Genomic DNA, 20703 nt, shown 5'->3' with positions numbered 1-20703 from the left:
TCAGATTACCCCCGAATTTATTTAATCATGGATCTGTTGTTGGATATTTAGGTTGTTCCCAAGAACAGGAGACAGAGAAAAAGGGAGGCCCTGGCTGTTCAGAAAGCCCATGAAGCAACATGAAGGAAGAAGGAGAAGGTGGATGGATGCTCTGGTGCCCCCCGTCCTCTGCTTGCCTTTGTTGGATCTAGTATGTCTTGAACAGTCAAATACTTAGAGAGTATTATCTAAAGCTAGGTGGGATCAGAGGAGGATATTCAATGAAGTTTGATATTTAATCTTAAATGGGCACTGATGGCTTTTTAAAATAATCTGTAGATGAGTTCTTTCCTTTTTCAAGACCCAGAGTATTTAATATATTATGCCAACTTGTGAGTAGCTGGGATGGAGCAGGAGTGGGTGGCAGGTAGGTGGCAGAGCAGGGTAGTTCAGGAGCGGAGAGCCGTGTGGCCTGGCTGTGACGGCACAAGACACAGGCGGCCTGCCCAGGACGTCTCCCCTTTGGGCTCAAAGGCTCCTTCGTCCTCCTTCCCACTTGTTAGGACATTTCCTCTTACAGAATATGGAACACTTCTTCAGCTCATCTAACTCATGAAACCTAACACAGGCTTCTGCTATTTGTGATAAAATTAAGATTAGGAAAAGATTTTACTTAAAATTATTTGACTGAGAGTCCAGGGTCAATCCTAGTCTAACGCAATCCCAATATCTGGGGTGGGGTGCGGGCAGGGAAGGGGGGCGGGCATGAGAACCTGTTTTATAAAGAATCCCCCAGGTGATTTTGGTGATGTCATTGTCTGGGAGCCCGACTGGCCCATTCCTCTGCAGCCTTCAGGGTAATCCCCCCGTGTTAGAGCTTTCAACTCTGCATGAGTCAAGCACTTAATTCTAGCTCAACACCTAGCACCCCCAGTCATGACTTGCTTAGAACTAGCCACATCTTCTCTTGCTATAATTCAAGTTAATTTTCTCTTCAGCATTAAGGGCAGATAGAAAACAGTGTCGGCCACCCCTCCTTTATTATATACTAACATATAAAACATTAAAAAGGCATTTATTATATACTTTTGGAAACTTGAAAATTAGAGACAGCACTTACTGGAGAATTGAATGAATAGGAATGATACAATGGTTTCCTGTCTTGAAATTTTACAGGTAGTGCCTGTGTGCGGGCCTGTGCTGGGTTCAGGTAGCGGCGATGGCTGCCGGCACGGGGGAAGGTGGAATTTGCTCCCAGCTGTGGGAGTGGCAGCTCACGCAGAGTCCTCTGTGATGGAGGCCAGTCAGTTTTTATGGACTTCAATGCTATTTGCTTCAGTACACTTTGAAATGCAGGGTCAGCTCACTGAGCTACAACATGCAATAATAACACATTTTTATAGGACTAGCTTGTCAGAGCAGCAACAACATGCGATACATAAAACCAATAAACACACCGTGTCTACAGATTCCATCCTAGTAACCAGGATAAAGCAATAAAATTGACAGCAGCCATCAAAAAGCTCCCTTTCTGACTTTGTAAGGTGAATTTACTGTTGCTTAAAACAGAGGTGCTGTCACAAAGCCTTAGATCAGTGTGCAGTTACGGAGCAGCAAGTCACACTGCGTGAAAGGGGCGCATGCCTGGTAAACAACAGCAAGAGAGGTGGTTACATTTTGCTGAGGCAAGCTTGGGACCCTGTAGTCTTCAGAGTGATGCCATTCGCATTAGAGATATTCCACAGAATGCTTTTTTCCAAGTTACACATTAAATATTGTGAAGGACAGTGTGGTTATGGAGTAGGAGGTCAGCAATTAATAAATATTTCGTGTCTGCTCCTTATATCCTTGAGGCAGGAAAGAGCTTAAATTTGCTAGAATACACAGGGACTGCAGTGGGTTGTGCAGTCTTAGACTGGATTCCTAGAATGTGGACTTCCATGCTCTAGGAAGGAAGTCAGGGAGGGAGGGAGCGAGGGAGGGAGGTAAGTAATAAAGGGGGGAAGCACAGAGGGAGAGAAGGAGACAAGGAAAGAAGGAGGGGGAGAAACAGCAGGAAAAGAAAAAGGAAAGGGAAACAAGGAAAGAAAAGGGAGGGGAGGGAGGGAGCTACCAGGCAGTATACATTTTGCATCTTCATGGCCATCACCAGAAATACTTCCCAAAGTTTCCAGAGCAGATGATTGTATTTGGTACAAGCAAATGAACATAATCAACACAACAAAACAACTATGTGTCAAGCCACATGCCTGCCTGGATCCCCAAAGCTGAACGCTCCTGCAGGAGAGCAGGTAGCAGGGGGGTGCGGCCTGCGGGAGGTGCTCTCTCAGACTCCCCAGGGTGGGCTGCCTGACCCTTCTAAGCATATGCTGCCTTCCGGTCCCTGTAGCTAGAGGCTCTTCCTGCCACAGCAGTTAGGACGCCTCTGCACACTTAGAGAGACTGCCATGCCAACTTAGGTCCCTTCTGAGCCCGAAACTCAATGACCAAAAGCTGCAGTCGCTGCCAGACTGAAGACCAACACCAACCTAGCTGTGGCTCCATTTGGCCTTTGGAGAAGTCTGCCCCGCCATCCTCGGGCTGGGAAGAAATAAAGGTGGCTCAGGGGTCTGTCAGGCACCTGTTTGCCCAAATGCTGATATTCAGAATAATTAAAGCAGTTAATTGTGTGATGTTTTATTTTCTTCGCAGAGTGGTGTTCTACTTGCCCACTCTTGCCAGGCCCAAGCTACCTAGGGCTCAGATGGATTTGGTACCCATTTGTGTCTGCCACCTCTCGTGGCTCTGAGGGAACACGCCTCTGAGCTCAGAAGTTAGTTGGGAGTTAGTTGAAGGAGGAACAAGATGGGAGATCTTGGACACTTCTCTCTGCTCCCAGAATGTGAAGGGGAAGGCGATGCATATTTTTTAGTAAGACGGAGATAATGTGCCAGCTAATAGACCCTCGGGAAACTGTAGCCTGGGAGGTGGCTGGGAATCCTTGCTCCTCACCAGTCCTCAGGGTGGGGACAGGAAAGGGAGCGGTGAGTGAGGCACCCGCCTGGGCACAAAACTAAGGGGGGCACCAAAAAACTCAGTAATGAAGGTAAATAATATTTTAACACAACTTTAAAAAATAAAACTAATGTAAACATCCCCAGTGAATAAAATAGCGACATTCTAAACAAAGGCAGGACTGGCATTACCAATGTCTCCTCTTTCCTCAGACTAACAGGGCTCATTCAGCACAGCACTGTTATGGACCCTGTCTTTGTTTAAAATTTTTGTGTTTTATTTATTTTTGCATTAGCTTAAAATTTTTTCAATATTGTATTAATTTTTTCTTTTGGCTTGGTTACTAGGATTTGGGTTCTCCCTTAAATTTTGCACCCAAGGCAAGGGCCTCACTCACCTTACCTGGCCCCCACCTTGTGTCCCTAACCAGGAACCTGTGGGAAAACTTGGGCTACTCTCTAGTCCAGAATATCTCCTAACAGTAACAGAACGTTTGCAGTGACAGTTTATGACTTAGCTCCCCTATTCCCTTGTCTTCCCTGCTTTTTCTGGGCACATAGAAGTAAAAAGGAGTTAGTAGTCCCCAAGTTTCCACTCTATTCTTATGTTCTCAACCTCAGGGCTCATAAATCCTGACTGGATATTAATCACATTTTCCTTTGATATCCAATCAGAATTTCATAGCTGTAAGTTACCATCGCTAGACAAAATGTGGTTATAGAACTGAACCGAGGCCTTGTAAATGCAGCACCTGAGCATAAGAGCTCTCGTCCACTAATTCAGGCTTCTTTGGAAGATCAAACCCTGCAGAAGGGTGACCCTTTGGGCCTTGGGAAGTCCCAAGTCATCACCTTGCCAGCTTCCCTATCCTTTTCTCTGTCTGCATTCAGCAGTCCTGTCCCCTCTCTGTTGCAGGTACCGCCTTTACTGACACCAAACAGAAACCATTCACTGGGCCAGCTTATTGTGTTCCTGACAGACAGCTTGTCTGCCACGATGCTTTCTCCCACTCATTTTCATTGTAAATGTGCTATTTCAATTGCCGCCCCAAGTGAGGAGACATTTGAGAAATGACCTGGGAGCCAAATCACCATTTATCTCACGGTTCCTGTGGGAAAGAAGCTTGGAGGGACCAGACAGCCAAATGAGAAGAGCCTTTGGCCCCCAGCCCACCTGTAAGTTAGTCTCTGTGACGTAAGAGCGAGAGCACCCGACTAGCAGCAGAAGGAGCTTCCCAGTTCTCAGGTGAGCATGACCAGTGTAACAAAAATCCTAAACCTTGGGGGAAGGAGGTCCTGGTGGAGGTCATTTTTAGGAGGGGTAGCGATTTGTACCATGGCAACATTGTAGAGACCCTCAGATACCTAAGGATTAGGGAAATTAATGGAGTCAATCTGATGACAAGATTCATTTCTCAGCCTCTTTTAAATTCTTTGTTTTCCCTTTTCCATTAAAATGAGCACTGCGACTTTATCCACAACAAGTGTCTGCAACTGCCATGTTACTGGGAACTGAGACCCAAGGACAATGCCCACATCGTGTGAGAGGGAGTCAGGAGCCAGGGTCCTCAGCCCGGCCAAGGGGTGGGCAATGACTGTTTCCTTTTCGGCTCAGGGTGGGAGGTGCTTCAAAGGAAGTCCATGAGTGTAAGGGAGGTGGCATCTTTGTGGGTGACTTCTCTGGCCATGCCTGCCACGGGTCCTTCCTCGCCTTCCACCCACCTTCCATGTGAGGACATGGCTCTGTGTCTGTCACGGCTGTCTATCCCTTTGGTCTCATTCACTTTGCTTTCCTGCGAGGCTCGTCATTTCTGGGGCTCAGAGAAGCAGAGCAAATCCTTGCCTGGTGCCAGGAACCAGTCTTGAATTCCGGTCACCAACAGACAACAGTTCCTTTACTTGGGGTGATTTTGATGAACACATTTATTTGCTGTCTCTGGAAACCTGCAGCACTAAATGTGCTGGTATTTCCACCTAAGGAAGAATTTAGCTGAAAAAATGAGCAGAATGATGAACAAGAATAAAAATACTACAAGAAAAAAAATGCCCACAGCCGTAATCCCGCAGGATAGACTGACCTCAGAAAGCTTAACTCCCCTTAAATTCGGGGGATTTGCACACACTGTCTCCTCCAAGTCCTCCAGTTTTTGCAGGTTTTCTTTGTACCATGTCAAGAAATGAACATTTGAACAAGTGCAGTCAAGGGGATTGTGACTTAAATTAATGGTGCTCTGCTGGGACAAGATGGGGAGGAGATCCGGTGGGATAATGCGAATGCTGTTGGCAGCCAGGTTGAGGTAGGTCCCCTTAAGATGGCTAAGAGCATTGATGCTATTTTCTGTCAGGTTGTTGTGGCTTAAGTCTATGTGACTCATTTTCCCAAGGCTGTGGAATGCTTGCTGGTCTACAGAGAGGAGCTTACAGAAGGATAAAATCAGAACCTCCAAGCTGCTTACAGTCTGAAGTAGATTGGTCTTTGAGATGCTATTATCTTGAAAGTGATTTCCCTGTAAATTCAGTTGCCGGAGATCCAGCAGGCCTTCCAGAAGGTGCTGATTGCTAGTATCAAGGAGACAGTGAGAGAGATTCAGAGTCTGCAGGAGGGAGAGGTTTTGGAAGGGGCTTTGTGGGGCACTGACAGTCAAGTGGGTGAATGCCAAATCCAGGACTTCTAGCTTAGGACATTCTCTGAATGCCTGACTCTGGAGACCAATGGGCATATTGTAGCTGAGGTTTAGGTACTGCAAGTTGTGCAGGCTTTTGAGTGGCAGATTACAGCAGTCAGAAGCCTCTATATCACTGTGGCTTAAATCAAGTCTCTGAAGATTTTCTAGTTTTTCCAAACATCCAGCACCGAGGCTAAGTTTATTCAGGTTGCCTTTGATATAGAGGTCGGTAAGGGAAGGGAAACTGGCAGCATTGACTTGACACAACTGCTCAAAATGATTTACATTGAGAACTAATTTCTTGAGAGAGTTCATACCCTGAATCCCAGAGGGTAACTCTCTCAAGTGAGCTGCCGTCAGATCTAATTCCTGGAGTTGCGTGAAGCACCGGAACATGGTAGACGACAAGGGAGAGAAATGGTGCTGCTGCAGGTTAATGCTCTCAACAGATATTTCACAAAGTCCCTCAAACGTGGCTGTAGTAAGGTCTTGTTTCTCGGTGTCCTGATATGTCCCCAGCCAGAGAGACTGAGTAGTAGAGTTCTGTAGACCTTTTAATATGACAGACAAGTCGAGAGTCCCTCCAAATCTCAAACTTTGGAAGACTTTTGAATGGAAAGCCCCCGGCTCAACGTCCTTAATGTCATTGCCATCCAAATTAAGGCTCAGGTTGGTGGCCTCCAGGGTGCTCACGTCTTTCCCAGTGAGGTAGTGTATAGCATTATTCTGAAAATCCAGAACCTTCAGATTCTGTGTTGCGAAGTTTTCTGGGAACTTAATGGAGGAAATGTGGTTGCTTCCAAGATACAGACTTTCCAAGTTTTTCAGATTTTGCTCTGGGATAAACTCGAGATTAGATATTCCTGTTTGGATTAAGAAGAGATGCTTCAGTGACCTGGGTCCATCAAGTGAGGTTTCTGCCATGAATATCAGGGGGTTTCCAGTCAGCACCAGCGTGTTCAATTGATGATGGCTTTGAAAAGTGTCTTCGTGTATCCAGTTAATCTGGCACCTCGAGAAGAGAACAATATTTAACACTAATTAATTAGAGAAATGAAAAAACTCTGTCACAGTGACCTATAGTAACAAAGTCACCATTTGTGTATAGTAAAAACAGTGTACATTATTGTTCAAAGTAAAATATAAAAAATGTTCTTCAGTAAGCACAAAGGACCTGCTGAATTAATGACTAGCTTCAGTTCTAAACATACTGATTTAGATCCGCGCCCCCCCCCAAATATCTTGCTCTTTTAGATTGATCTCTAAGTGGTTTGTGTTTGGAATCTAGGGGAATAATTAATGGGTTCATCACTGGAAAAAATCAAAGTATTATTTACTATTTTAAGTAATATAAAATGTTATATATAATGAATTACATATGTTATATGTGTGTTATATATAGTGCATAATAAAGATCTGTTATATACAAATCTGTGTAATCCTGATCAAATTATAACTTTTTTCAACCTCTCTTTTTTCGACTATAAAGTATAGAAATAAGGATTACTTTCTAGAGTGGTTGTAAATCCAGTGATATATATGAAAATACTCCATAGAAATATGCAACACTAGAGCTTCATAGACACACATCCTGATATGGCACCTGACAACAATATTGGATTGCACACTAGCTTTGCCATATCTGCCAATATCTGTCGGTCCCTAGTGGCCTAGAGTCTTGGTTTTAATGAGCCACATGTATCAGTGGCAGGAGACAAAGCTTGGAGATAGGATAGGAGGTCCTACCAAAAACTACTTGTAAACTACCAAGATGCTCTGCGGAATCTTTTCAGTGGATGACCTTGAAAAAGAAAGCTCACAGAGAGGGATCTTAAGGATTTGTCTTTTTCTTGGCCTTGACGCTGAGTGGAACAAGAAAAACAAGAACAAGAAAGTCTCAGAGATTCCCTAACCATAGCTTCTACTCATGAGGACTGAGGCCCAAATTTACGCTACTTCTGTGGACCTCCCAAAAGAAACCTGAGTGGAAATTTTAGCTTAAAGGCATTCCAGAGTATAGTAACTTCAAGTAACTGGAAGAAGTAAATAGAAACTTCCAGATTGATGTACTTAATTTTTAATAAGGAAAGCTTTCAAATTTACATGAAAGCAAAGAGAATAATGCAATGAACCTTCATATAATTATCACACACATGTAGCAACTCTCAAGATTTTGCCACGTATGTTTCCTTGTGTTATCTATTCCCACCTCTCTCTCCTGAACGGTTTTAAAGCAAATCCTAGGTATCCCATACATATTTGAGTAGGTATCTGTAAAAGTATCAAGGCTTATTTTTTATAACCATAATGCCATTGTCACATAAAACAATGTTAATAATTCACTGGTATTATCTAATTCCAGGAAAGCATTTTAAACAAAGATTTACACACATTTCCATAAGAAAAATTAGCTCAAAAATAAAAACTGACTTATAAGGGAAACACATTAGCTAAAGTCAGGGGGAATATAGTTCTACAGAATTAGGTTTCAAAAAAAGCAGATACCAGAATTATCAGATGGATCCAATAATATACATGATATATAAATATAGTCTATACTGTCAGAGTATATTATCAGAGTATAGATAAATATGTCCATATCCAAAAAAAAAAACAGAATTATCTTCTGGAGGGCAGGCCCCTTGTAGTACAGGCTTCCCCTGCTTGGATGAACGTTCTAGGAACTCATCTGTGTCAGTGTGTCAGCTGGCATTGTCATGAGAGGCTGCATTTGGCTTCAGTGAGTTTTTCTGAAGACTCTTTCAACACGTTTTCCCATTTCATGATGGGTGATTTACAGGCACAACTGCCTGCACTATGCTGCATGTTGAGGAGTTTTTGAACAAAAAGTCATGACCCCAATGCCCCTCCATCTCCATTCACCTGATCTCCCACTGAGCCACTTTTTTTGGTTTTCCTGGATGAAAAAAGTTCCCAGAGGGAAACATTTTGTCTATGTGGAAGAGGTGAAACAAAAACAGCAGAAGCACTAAAAAGCATCAAAATCAACAAGTTCAAAAAATGTTTTGAGTAGTGCAAAAAAGTCTCATTAGGTGTATTGCATCAAATGGAGAGTACTTTGAAGGTGACTGAAGTTTCAACATGTAAGAATAAATACACAATTTTTCATAAATAAATTCTATTTTGGGGGGTTCCCCCTTGTATGTAATGTGAAAAATCAATGAAACTTATTGAAATGGAAAAAGATAGTAGTTGAAATTAGAAAGCCAATGTATAATCTATACAGGAAATTAGACACAGCTGAAGAGGATATTAATGGACTAGAAGTAAATATGAGAAAATTACTTAGAATACAGTCCCCAAAAACCACAGACATAGAAAGCAAAAAAAATATATATTAAGGTACATGAAGGATAGATGAGAAGACACAATGTAAGTCTAATCGAAGATCCAGGGGAGATGAAAGAGTGAATGGAGGCAAGCCAAGGTCTGAACCGATAGTGGCTAGTATAGACAACCACATCACATTCAAGGAGGCCAACAATCTGCACAGTGCATGATTGTGCTATTGCAGAATGCCAAAGACAAAGGGAAGCTACTGAAAACATCCAGAGAGGAAAAGACAGATCACCTGCCTGTGAACAAGATCTGTGACTGCCCAGCAGCAACAATGGAAGACTGCAATGATAGCATCAAAGGCTGAGAAGAAACACTGTCAACCTATAATTACATGTCAGAAAATACTGTCTTTCAAGAATCTGAGTGAAATAATGACCTTTTCATAAAAAACAAAAACCAAGAGAGTTTACCGCTCACAGACTCTCACTAAAGGAATTTCTAAGGGTGTACTTCAGAAAAAAGAAAAATTCTTCCAGAGAGGAAGATCTGAAAAGCAAGATGGAAGAATGAGCAAAGAAAATAGAAAGCACATTGGCAAAGCTAAAGACACGAGGACTGTTTAGAGTGATAGAAGTAGTGTCTGATTTGTGGCCAGATAAAAGACAAGGGGTGGGGAGAGCAGAGGAAAGGGCTCTTAGAAAACATGAGGTCATATTGTTATCAATTTTTGAAAATAAGAGAAAACTTAGACTTCTTTAGCTAGAAAAGCTGTCCTGGCCCATGCACTTCTTCAAAAATGTGGTCAAACTCATTTAATCTAAAAATGAGAAAGGCAAAAGGAGAGGGAAAGTCAATTTCCTTGGGGTGTAATAGGTAGGTAGCACAATAATGTTTTTCTCTTTCAGTTCTTTCAAGATTTTCTGACCACGTGCACATGGGGTCTTGGCTGGGGAGGTGGCCTGATGGCATTGGAGGGAATCTGGACGGGGAGTCAGGAGAGCAGAGGCCCAGTTTCCTTACCCTGTGACCATAAGCCAGCTCACAAAATCTTCTTGAGCCTCCACTTTCTCATCTGTCATAGGCTGGATGATCATATTTACCATGCCTCCCTCACAGTGGTGGTTTATACAGGTGATATAGTATTATCGTTGTGGACTCCCACTCTGCACAAGCTTAAGTTGAACAACCAAAGGAACAGCTGTGCAGAGAGTGCAGGCCCCATCCACATGCAGGGCCGTTTCTCGCTCTCTCTCTCTCTCTCTCTCTCTCTCTCTTTCTCTCTCTCTCTCTCTGTCTCTCTCTCTCTCTGTCTCTCTCTCTCTCTGTCTCTCTCTCTCTCTCTCTCACACACACACACACACACACACACACACACACACACACTGTGTTTCCCTCTTGTTTGCTTCCTTTACCTCCTTGTGATACTTCTGCCCATTGGCTCATAAACACTGGTTCAACAGTTGAAATCCTGATTTGACCTCTAAAACCAAAGCATGGAACTCTTTTCCCAATTTGTAGGGGAAAAAATGAGCAGATTGTTTGTTTCTCCTATAAAGTTTTAAAAATTTATTGCCCAATAATATATAGTACAATATGCATCTGATTTAGTACAAAATTTATTTTCAGTTCTGTTATCAGTGTTGCTTAGAACTTCTTAAATAGCACAATTGACCTACTGTGGTTGAACAATTCACTGTCTTCTCCATTGATTGCTTTTTTAAAAATAAAATAGCCTTATTCCACCTGCATAAGCCTATTTCCTGGGAGAGAGTAAACACACAGGATGAGCATGTCCCTGTGGCCCACGAAAGGTCCAGGGAACAACTGGAATGCAAGTTGTGTTATTGCTTAAGTGAAACATCAACTGAGTACAGGGAACTCAGATACGTACCTGGTTAAATCCAAAAAGATAAGATCTATGAGTCTGCTGAAAGTTGTATTTTGAACTGTAGGCAAGAAATTAAAGCCAAATTCCAAAAATTCTGTTGTGTTTGGTAGAGTGTCAGGAATTTCTCTGAGACCTAAATTTTCACAGTTGTATGTTTTGTTGGCTTCTTTCTGATGAGAGAAACAATGTAAATTAATAACAGACTTTGTCATTTGACCAACAAATCTATATATATGTTATATTTTGAGCAGCAATCCCACTTCTAGGAGTCTTTACTAAATATATACTTGCAAAACCACGACATGACTTTTGCATAAGATTATTCATTTTAGCATTTTTTGTATTAGAAGATTGACCATAACAAGATTACCCATCACCATAGGATTAATTGAACAAAATACGGCATGTTAACAAAAGGGAACCTTTAGTAGCTGAAAATGAAGTGAGTAAGATCTCCACACCCTGATATGGGGTGATATTCAGGTATATTGTGTGGTGGAAAAAGCAATGTGTCGAATGTATATAGTGTATATAGTACATGGGATGTATATGTAGTATATTGTATACTACTTTTTCAGTGAGAAAGGTATGTGTGTATTTTCTTACATTTGCCAAAAAAAAAAAACATGGGGGAAAAACTCGTGACTTGTTGTCTTGAAAGGGAGAAAAGGAAGCAGATAGAGGAGCAAGAATTGAAATAAGACTTCTCTGAATATACTTTGAGAGATTTGACTTGGGACTCATGGAAATGTTTTATTTCATCTTGAAAACTAGTCAACACTAGACCAGCAACAACAGATTAGACGATCAGACATTCAGACTTTCTGATGTGATACAATTTTAACTACACACATTCTTGGCCCCTGCCCCCAATTAAAGCTTGAATTCAATCATGACTTCAGGCTTAATTTCCAATCTGTTAAGGGTGTAGGGGATTTAAGTTCAACAGCAGCACAAGGTAGCGATCAGCCAAATGCAGAAGGTGGGACATTCACAGAACAACTGACCTTGCTTCATAAGAATGTGAATGCTGTGCGTGAAAGTGGAGAGAGGAGGGTGTGGGAGGAGACAAAAGACGGCTCTTGAAAAAAGAGACATAAAAGTCGCTTAAGAGAATAACCAACAGATAATGGAGTAGCCCTTATTTACATTTTAGTTCAAATAATGCATTTAGGAAGACACTTTAATAGACTGTCAAGAAACTTTGAATGCAGACAGAATATCAAAAAATACTAAAGAATTATATGTTAGTGATAAGAGAAATGTTCTTATTTTTTTCAGATGCATTTTGAAGTATTTTGGAGTAAAATGACATGATCTCTGAGGTTTGCTTTAAAATACTCTGGCAGAAACGGGAGGAAGAGTCGATAGATGAGATTAGTAGGTGAAACGTTGGTGGTTGTTGAATGTTGAGTGATGAGTACATACAGATTCCTTGTAACTAATTACATTTGTACATGGTTAGAAATTTCTGTAGTATATTTCAATGAGTTAGCAGTGGGGCACAGACCTTAGGTCATGGAGCCTTGCAATTTTGAAGTGTGAATCTATTTCAGGTCCCCACAAGCCACTGTTGTTTTGGGCACAGCCCTGCACGTAAGTTCAGAAGACAACTTGACCCCGTGTCCCAGGAGAGTCAAGTTTGTAGAAGTCTGCTAGTAACTGCTAGTCAGATTCCCTAACTCAAGTTATAAACCTGGGACTAACTGGTAAAATGTTAGGGGTTGGGAGAAGTATATAGAATTAGGGGGTCATAATTTACCTGGATAATGTCTAGGATAAAACACAGTGGGCAGGTATGTAGGTCTGATTACATCTCTTTTGAAATACTCTCCAAGGAAACTGCACTTGGGGGCCATCTCTCAGACCATCTCAGGTTCCACTCGAGTTCATTCAACCTTCTGGACCCCGCCATTCCCCGCACTGTGTGGGGTCTCACAGAGGCCCCTCTGAGACTGCCCCGGTCTGGGAAAGACTTGCCTCATCAAACTTGAGATCGGCAGCTTTCCTCATCCTGAGCTGCAAACAGGCCTGCATAGCTGGAAACTTCTGCTTGGTGGCACGCTTTTTTGTAGTTACAGTCGGCGTGCTCATGTACAAGAAATCTCCGTTTTCTATATTGTGACCATATTATGAATGTCCCTGATGAATGTGCCACACTTATATTTCTTTGTAATTCATATTTTGTTGTATAGACCCAAAGTCCTCCAGGCACTGCCACAAATCCACCTAATGTCCTTGGTGGGGAAAAGAAACAAACACATCTTGCTAGACCCCTCTTTGGTGCCCACTAACATGGGTGAACCAGGGAGAGGTAGTATGTGCAGGTGCTGCCCCAGGAGCTGTTAAGGTTCAGATTAGCTTTGAGGGGGCATTTTTCTTTCCTGGTCTCCCTTGACATCACTGATGTCACGTACACTTGGAGAAAGGGGCCTTGCCTCCATTCGTCTTGCTCTATTCTGTCCACACAGCAAAAAACCTACGCTCTGGCAGTTCCCTCCTCCAGAATATGTAAGTGCCTGTGATGCCTAAATTATTCCTCTTTTGTGCTTTACTAAACACTTTACCTCACTAATGTGATTCAGAAAGTTGAGGATGGAGCCGGAGCTCTACTGAGCCAGTGGCCTGAGGGAGCTCCTAGCAAAAGGAAAGGCAGGGAAATGAGGTAGCTCCGTTTGAACCCACTGAGAAACCGCCAGCCAGGGGACTTCACACTACCAAGAAGTAGTGAGGAGCCTCTGTGAGCCCGTGTGGTGACATCCACCTCCACTTAGGGAGAAACCGCAGTGAGCTCTCTGCCTTGGATTTCTGGGTGAAGGAGGCAAATGACAGGAATTGCAGCTGATAGGAGAATTTGCAGAGCAAACGCATATCAGAGAATGTGCTGGCGTCTCTCTTTTGCTTTCACATTCACACTCCAGCACAATCAAAATTACCATTTCTGATATTACGGATGGTGATGCCAAAACCCCTCAAGCTCTGGAATCATTTAAGCAGAGTTAAATGTATTTCTTAGGGCACCAAGTATATACACACATGCACACACGCACACACACCCATTCTGTTTGTCTTTGAGAGTCAGTGCAGATGCCATGACCCTTCACCCCTAACTCTTTTAAGGAAAAGGATATTCTTATATAACCACAGTGCCAATTACCACAAATCAGAATACTTAACATTAATATGATATTATTTAAAAAATGTTTTATCTTTGCCTGAGGATATGTTTATTCATTTTAGAGAAAGAAGAAGAGAGAGAGTGAGAAACACTGATCGGTTGTCTCCTACTGGGGATGGAAACTGCAACCGAGAATCAAAACTGCAACCTTTTTGTGTATGGGACAACATGCCAACAAACTGAGTCACTTGGCCAAGGCAATATAATATTATTATCCAACATACAATCTATATTCAAATTTTGCCAATAGTCCCATATTGCCTATTGTAGTAATTTTTGTTTTTCCAATCTAGGGTTACATATTGCATTTCTTTTCCTTGTCTCTTTAGTCTCCTTTAATCTGAGACAATTCCTCAGCCTTTCATTATCTCTCATGGCATTGCTTTTTTTTTCTTCTAATGAATACAGGATCATAGTTTATGGGATGGCCCTCATTTGGGTTTTTTCACTCTGCCCTCAGGATTTGTTCAGGTTATATATTTTTGGCAGAAATACTGCATGAATGAGGTTATGTCTTTCTCGCTGTCAGGATTCATATCAAAACGTTTTGAGAACAAATTCTGATAGCGTAGCACAGCATGTCAGGGCAGCAGAATGAGAATGCAAGAGAAGAAAAGGACGGAACTCAGGAAAGGAGTGCAGTGTGGCTATTGCCATTGCCCAGGGCTGGGCTGGGGGCCAGGGCTGCGTGTTCAATTGCTTTTCCAGGCAGACACCCACCACCGCTTTTACAGCCCCTGTGGTTTCTCTGAGCTCCACATGACCACTTTCTATAAACCCAGCCTTCATTTTCCAGACCAGTGATTTTCAACTGGTGTGCTGCAAGAATTTTTAAAACAGTCAATGCCTGACTATTTAGTCAAGGGCCCTGGCCTCTTTTTCTTAACGGTGTCAAATAAAAAAATGACACCGGCCAACACTGGTGTCAACATATCAAAAGTATACCTATTTTTTGTCATATAGGCAAAAAATACATCTTTTGGTGTGCCACAGAATTTCAGCAATTCGTTTACGTGTGCCCTGAGATGTAAAAGGTTGAAAATCGCTGCTCTAGACTTCCACATGGGGTCAGTTTTCAAAGTCACTTTCTCACTCTTCTGCTTTGGTTGGTTCCAAGGGAGACAGCACCCTTCTGGCTGTGAACTCATGTGGTTAGCAGGGCTGTGCAAGGCTACCTGGGATTCAGGGCAGCTGCCCCCGGCCACCCCCATTCCAAATCATGGGGTGTCTACCCAGGACCACTGTTAGGGCCTGCACCAACCACTTCGTCGTGTCGGAGCTTCATGTCAGAGCTGTGCCTTTTACCCAGAGCAGCACTCCCAAGCGCTGTGTCTGTGTTTGCCGTCCCTTCTCCCTGCAGGTATTCATTTGCATTTTTTCAATCAGGATCTTATTTTTGCTCCTTTCTGCTGTATCTCTAACTCCCTGCTGTCCCGCTGTATTTTCTCCTTTTGCAAGTGTTGAAATCATTTTCTAATTTAGAATCCTTTGAGTTTCACTCTGGTGCTGATTCCCACCTTTCCGGATGTCTCATTTACACTTGGCACACGCAGCAGCCAGCTCCGCCATGGCCAAGAAGTCTGGGAGGCTGAACCCCAAGCCTCCTGTTAATCACTCCTTTATCCAGAGATAGCAATTTGACAGAGCCTAATTCCAGAGTAACAATTACTCTCTGCAAGTAAAACAAAGCATTCCCAAGAGGGCACAGTTATAAAACTTGGTTGTCAATCTGATTCCTCTAGGCAAAGGGCATTCCAATTATGTGCGGTTCATTTTCTGTTTGTCTGCTTTCAGACTGCTTGGGTTCAAAACCCAGCTCTCAACCACTAAGCTGTGTTCTCTGAGCCTCCTTTCTCCCAACTGTAAATGGAGGACAGTAACCCTTGATTGCAGGCCAACTCAGGATTTATTGGATAATGTATGTCAAGCACTCCCAAGGGAAGTTAGTATTTCACCAGATCATCACAGCATCATGGCATTGTCTGGAGCTATTAGAAAGTGTTTGTATCCATGAACTTGGAGTTCTCCCAAAAAGAAGCTTTACTAAGCACACTTCCCCTCCCCCCATACTTAGGACTGAGGGAATGTCTCCAACCATGGTTTTGAGTGTACAGAATAGCTGAGACGAGCCTATTTGAAATGAGGAGGCGTACCTATCCTCCCAAGTAATTATTCAAGAGCACATCTAAAATGCCACCAAAATCCAAATCACAGAACACTGGGTTCCAGCTATGCTTCACATATTTGTCAGCCTCTAAAGCCTTGGCCATGGGTCTCATTTGGTTAGTCATGGTGTGTGCATGCGTGCACACCCACAGAGAACAGGTAGCATCTGACAATGGAAGATTCTACGTGGAGGGCTGATGGGTGTTCATTGTATTATTTTCAGAACTTGTCTAAGTTTGAAATATCTTCAAACAAAACTTTTATTAAAAAATTCACCATGACTCCTACCTCATTTCATATGCAAAAAGCAATTCCAGACGGACTATAGCTCTAAATGTGAAACCTAGGAAGAGATACAAGTACAAAACATAAATTTTAGAAGAAAACAAATGATAATGCCTTTATGGCCTTGGGTAGGCAGAATTTTTTAAATGGGACAGAAATGCACTGAAAGTAAAGCAACAATGATAAATCCAGCTACTTTAAAATTGAAGACTTCTGTTCATCAAAAGGTATCAGTAGGGGAGTGGAAAGGCAAGCCCCAGAGTGGGAGAAGGTATTTGCTATCTGATTAAGGACTTGTGTGCACAGTACATAAAAAACTCTTACAACTCAATTTTTTTAAAAAAGACAGACACCTAAAAGAATACGGGCAAAAGACTTGAAGAGGTACTTTGCCCACACACATGAGGATATGCAAATGGCCAACAGAAGCGTGAAAATGAACTGAGTTTAATTATTCATCAGGAAAATAAAAATTAAATCCCAGGGAAATACCACTATCCATCCACCCGGATGGGTTTTTAAAACAAACAATAGCAAATTTTAGTGAGGCTGTGGAGCAAACAGAATTGATATACGTTGCTGATGATTATAAATGGGTGTCAACAATTTGGAAACTGTTCGGCAGTATCTGCTAAACTTAGACATGTGTATGCTTTATGACCATGTGCACCCATACCCTGGTGTATACCTAATAATGATTTGTGCAGTTGCTCACTAAAGACATAGATAAGAACTCCAAAGCAGCAGCATTCATGACAGCCCAAAAACTGAAAACAGGGCAAACGTCCATTAACTGTAGAACGGGTAAATAAATGGTGGCTCACGATACCACAGAAAACTCTTCAGTAATGAAAATGAACAAAGGATTGGTTCACAGACCATCATCAATAAATCTCATATATTTATGCTGAACAAAAAAGCCAGACATAAAAAAGTACACGCTCGCTGGTCCTGTGTATATAAAATTCAAAAAGAGGCTCAATCAATCAGTGGCGATGAAAACTGGAGTGCTGGATGTCCTTGGGGCCGGAGCCTGGGAGGAGGGGGGGGAGGGGCTTCTGAGGCCCTGAGACAGCTCTTTCTTGATCTGTGTGCTGGCCACATAGATGTATTAACTAAGTAAAAACCCACTGAACTGTACACTTAGGATTGGTGAACTTTTTTGCATTTATGTTTTACTTCAATAAAAAGTTCACTAAACTAAGAACAAAACGAAACCTTGTTTTCAAGATAGATGCTAATGAGCTAGTGGTGGTTACGTGAACATAAGTACAGTATGTGGTTAGTTATGCTTAAGCTGGAGGGGAAGAGCTAAAGAGGAAAGGAAAGTAAGGCAGAGGGGTAGGCTAACTGTGGTCATTTGCACTTGAAAAGGATCAAACACTTAAGTCAAACTTCTTCCTCTACCACTCCCCCTTTTATCCTACTTGCCTGCAGCCTAGAAGTTCTTCACCTTCAAGAACAATTCTCATCTATTTTTGTATTTCCCCATTGCTCACGTGAATAAGGACTCAATACACAGCCTTAGAATCCTGCTGCTGAGAACACCTGTATAATAGAAGAGGTCTAGGAAAATGGAGATCCAGTGTTCATGGACTAGGTCCTGGAGCATTTAAAATCCAACTTCTTCCAGAGGGAAGGCTGCCGGGAGGTTGTTGTATTGGAGGGTTTCAATACAAACTTAGCCAAAAAGAAAAGGTGTCGCTGCAGCATAGGGTCAGGCTGGAGATCCCGGGACCCTCAGCACCACTCTTGCCACCTGAATGTCTCAGGGGGTAGCAAAAGGACTAGGGTGCTCTCCCTGCCTCTTTCCCTTCCCTCTGCCAAAGCAGGGGTCATTTGCAGAAAGGAATTGGCAGCTCTAGGACCTGGTGTCCTCAGTAGGAAGCTAGACTGGCCCAGTGTTTCCACGGGCTTTCCAAACCTCCCAGGACTCTCTTGTGCACTTCAGAAGGGCTGATGGGGCTTTGCAGGAATATGGGGGTTTAAGAGTTGAATGTGTAGGCTTAGGAGTGTGGCGTTTAAAAAAAATCAGCTTCCGAATGAGCTGGAATGTAATGGTCATACTGTCCTACCTGAGGGTGTTATCAGAGGTGGATGGCATACCTATCCAATCAGTGAGGCAGTTGTGTGCCCACTCCTGTCCTCTTATCATGCTGGCTACATGCCTGTGTGAGATTGACCTTCCAACGTGAATGAGGAGGCAGCCTTCTGGGGCTGGCTGATAACCTCTTACTCACTCCCTTCTGTTATAGAATAAATTGTGCCCTTCCCCATCCGTATGTTTAATTACTAACCAGGTACATCAGAATGTGCCTTTATTTGGAAATGGCCTTTAAATAGATAATTAAATTAAGATGAGATCATTAGGGTGGACCCCATTTCAATATGACTGGTATTTTCATAAGAGTAAGTTTGGAGACAGACAGGAAGTTTCCTTCCTTCTGTCTGGATGGATGTACAGAAGGAAGACCATGTGAAGACACAGAGAGAAGATGGCCACCAACAAGCCAAGGAGAGAGATCTTGGAAGAAACCAACCCTGCCAACACCTTGATCTTGGATTTCTAGCCTCCATAACTATGAGAAAATAGGTTCCTTTGCTTAAGCCACCCAGTCTATGGCACTTTGCTATGGTAGCCCGGACAAAATTATCCGCCTTCCCAGCCTTCCCTCCCCCAGGCGCTGTGCCTCTGCTTAGCCTTAGTGTGTCCTGATTCCATCCTAATACCCGACTAACAAGGTTCCGTTCCTCTCTGCTCCCAGGCCTGTTCCAGTGCTGGCCTGCTCCCTGATCCCTTAGCATTCTCTCTTAGCTTTCTCCTGCCCGTGGCTCCCAACCACTACTTTTGTGCATCGTGCTTCTCCTGCCTCCACTTCTGCTGTTAGCCCTAGCCCAGAAAAGCAGCCCACCCGGACACCAAGACTGATGGTCCTTCTCCTGCTCTTGCCCAACAGGCCGCGTGCTGCTGTCCACTTGCTGCCATCACAGACAGTGGGAGGAAGGTTTTGAAGCATTTTAGAAGATGGAAAAGACTGATGGAGTCCCTCTTTACCTCTCTCATCACCTCTTTTAAGAATTTCCCACAGGTTGATAAGTGTTGTTATGGTTCCAAACAGAAGGTGCAATTTGGCTCTGATCTCCAATACCACTCCTGTGGGTTAGGAAAACAGATGGAGGGCTGTCCAACTGGAGGGGAATGCCAGGCTCCTTCAGAGTGATCGCTACACGCTGTAAACTCTGGCACAGGTTGTCCTGACTAATCCCCACCCCGAGAGCCAGGAAACCGAAGGGCTGGTGGGGGCAGGGCCATGTGCTGCCATGTTGGACAAACAGCACCTCTGCACTGGTGGCAGGTGCACAGGTCTGCTCTTTGCACTGCAACCCTGTTGATATTTTATGTCCCAATTAGGATTATTTTGGGCTCATTGTTTACAGAGGAGGAAAACTCTTACCTCTTCCTGCTAAGGCTCTGTGGGATTGTCCCCTGGCTGAGCTCTTGGCTCCTTCTGTACAAGAAAGAAAAACTTCTACATACCTCATTGCCCTTTCAAAGGCATAAAGTGGGTATCGGGGTGCCAAGACTCAGCTGGGCTGCAGGCTGAATCTCAAAATTGCCAGGCAGTTTAATCTGGATGAAGACTTGGACTCACCTCCGTGCACATCTGATCCAAGGAGATGATGGCTTTACAGCTGGCAGAAAACAGCACCACCAGCAGGAAGTGGCTGACAGGGGGCGCCATCATGGGACCAGGGCCACCCCAGCCTGGTGGGCTCACCGACGAGGGCCTCGGTGACTCAGCAGCGAGAGAGGTGTTCAGAAGGGTGATCTCAGAGCAAGAAGTGCTCTGACTACTTGTGTCTCGTGGCTCTGTGCTGTAGAAAATGGGAAGTCTCTTTACATACCACCCACCCTTGCCAAAAATAGCTGCAGACCCAGCCCCAGGATGGCCCAGTGCGTTTCCTGGCACACACGCATTTGCTGTGCAGCCTTTCTGAGCTGCTCATGCTGACTTTCGGCCACCTTCAAGGGTTGGGCCTACTCCGATAGCTCCAGGCCCCATTCCTCGAGAGAGGCTGTGGAAGCAGGAAGCTGTCCTCATGAGGGAGGCTGTTGTTGGTTGTCCTGGATGGGTGAGTGGGAGAGGTGCCGGCACGCTGGAAGGAAGGGCAGAGCACTCTTTGGGTGCAGACGGAAGTACTGAGTCCTGCTGTGGTGCTGCGGGAGCTGGGAACTGGAGCGAGGGG

General features: G+C 43.5%; 1 protein-coding gene across 2 annotated transcripts; it reads right to left on the bottom strand.

Annotated features, from left to right (window-relative positions):
- Positions 1-1035: 1035 nt before the first annotated feature.
- CD180 (CD180 molecule) lies at positions 1036-20315 on the bottom strand. Of its 2 annotated transcripts, XM_045848387.1 has the most exons (4): positions 20109-20205; positions 16459-16513; positions 10830-10996; positions 1036-6650 (listed from the first exon to the last, which is right to left on the bottom strand). In XM_045848387.1, the coding sequence occupies exon 4, from the start codon at positions 6560-6562 to the stop codon at positions 4925-4927; it is 1638 nt and encodes a 545-aa protein (XP_045704343.1). In that variant the 5' UTR covers positions 6563-6650; positions 10830-10996; positions 16459-16513; positions 20109-20205; the 3' UTR covers positions 1036-4924. The 2 variants fall into 2 exon arrangements, with proteins under 2 accessions (XP_045704343.1, XP_045704342.1); XM_045848386.1 differs by lacking the exon at positions 16459-16513 and having other exon boundaries at positions 20109-20315.
- Positions 20316-20703: the final 388 nt, after the last annotated feature.

Source organism: Phyllostomus hastatus, unplaced genomic scaffold, assembly GCF_019186645.2.
Source record: "Phyllostomus hastatus isolate PE091 unplaced genomic scaffold, TTU_PhHast_1.1 phas_contig_58, whole genome shotgun sequence".
Lineage (NCBI taxonomy): Eukaryota > Metazoa > Chordata > Mammalia > Chiroptera > Phyllostomidae > Phyllostomus > Phyllostomus hastatus.
Note: the sequence above shows the minus strand (reverse complement) of the source record. Positions and strands in the feature narration are given on the sequence as shown.

Excerpts from the sequence above, each read along its gene's own strand:
- CD180 (XM_045848386.1), bottom strand. The coding sequence starts at position 20,201 with ATGATGGCGCCCCCTGTCAGCCACTTCCTGCTGGTGGTGCTGTTTTCT. Across the intron at positions 10,997-20,108 it reads TGGATCAGATGTGCACGGAG|AAAGAAGCCAACAAAACATA; the intron begins GTGAGTCCAAGT and ends TTCTCTCATCAG. Across the intron at positions 6,651-10,829 it reads ATCTTTTTGGATTTAACCAG|GTGCCAGATTAACTGGATAC; the intron begins GTACGTATCTGA and ends TCTCTTCTCGAG.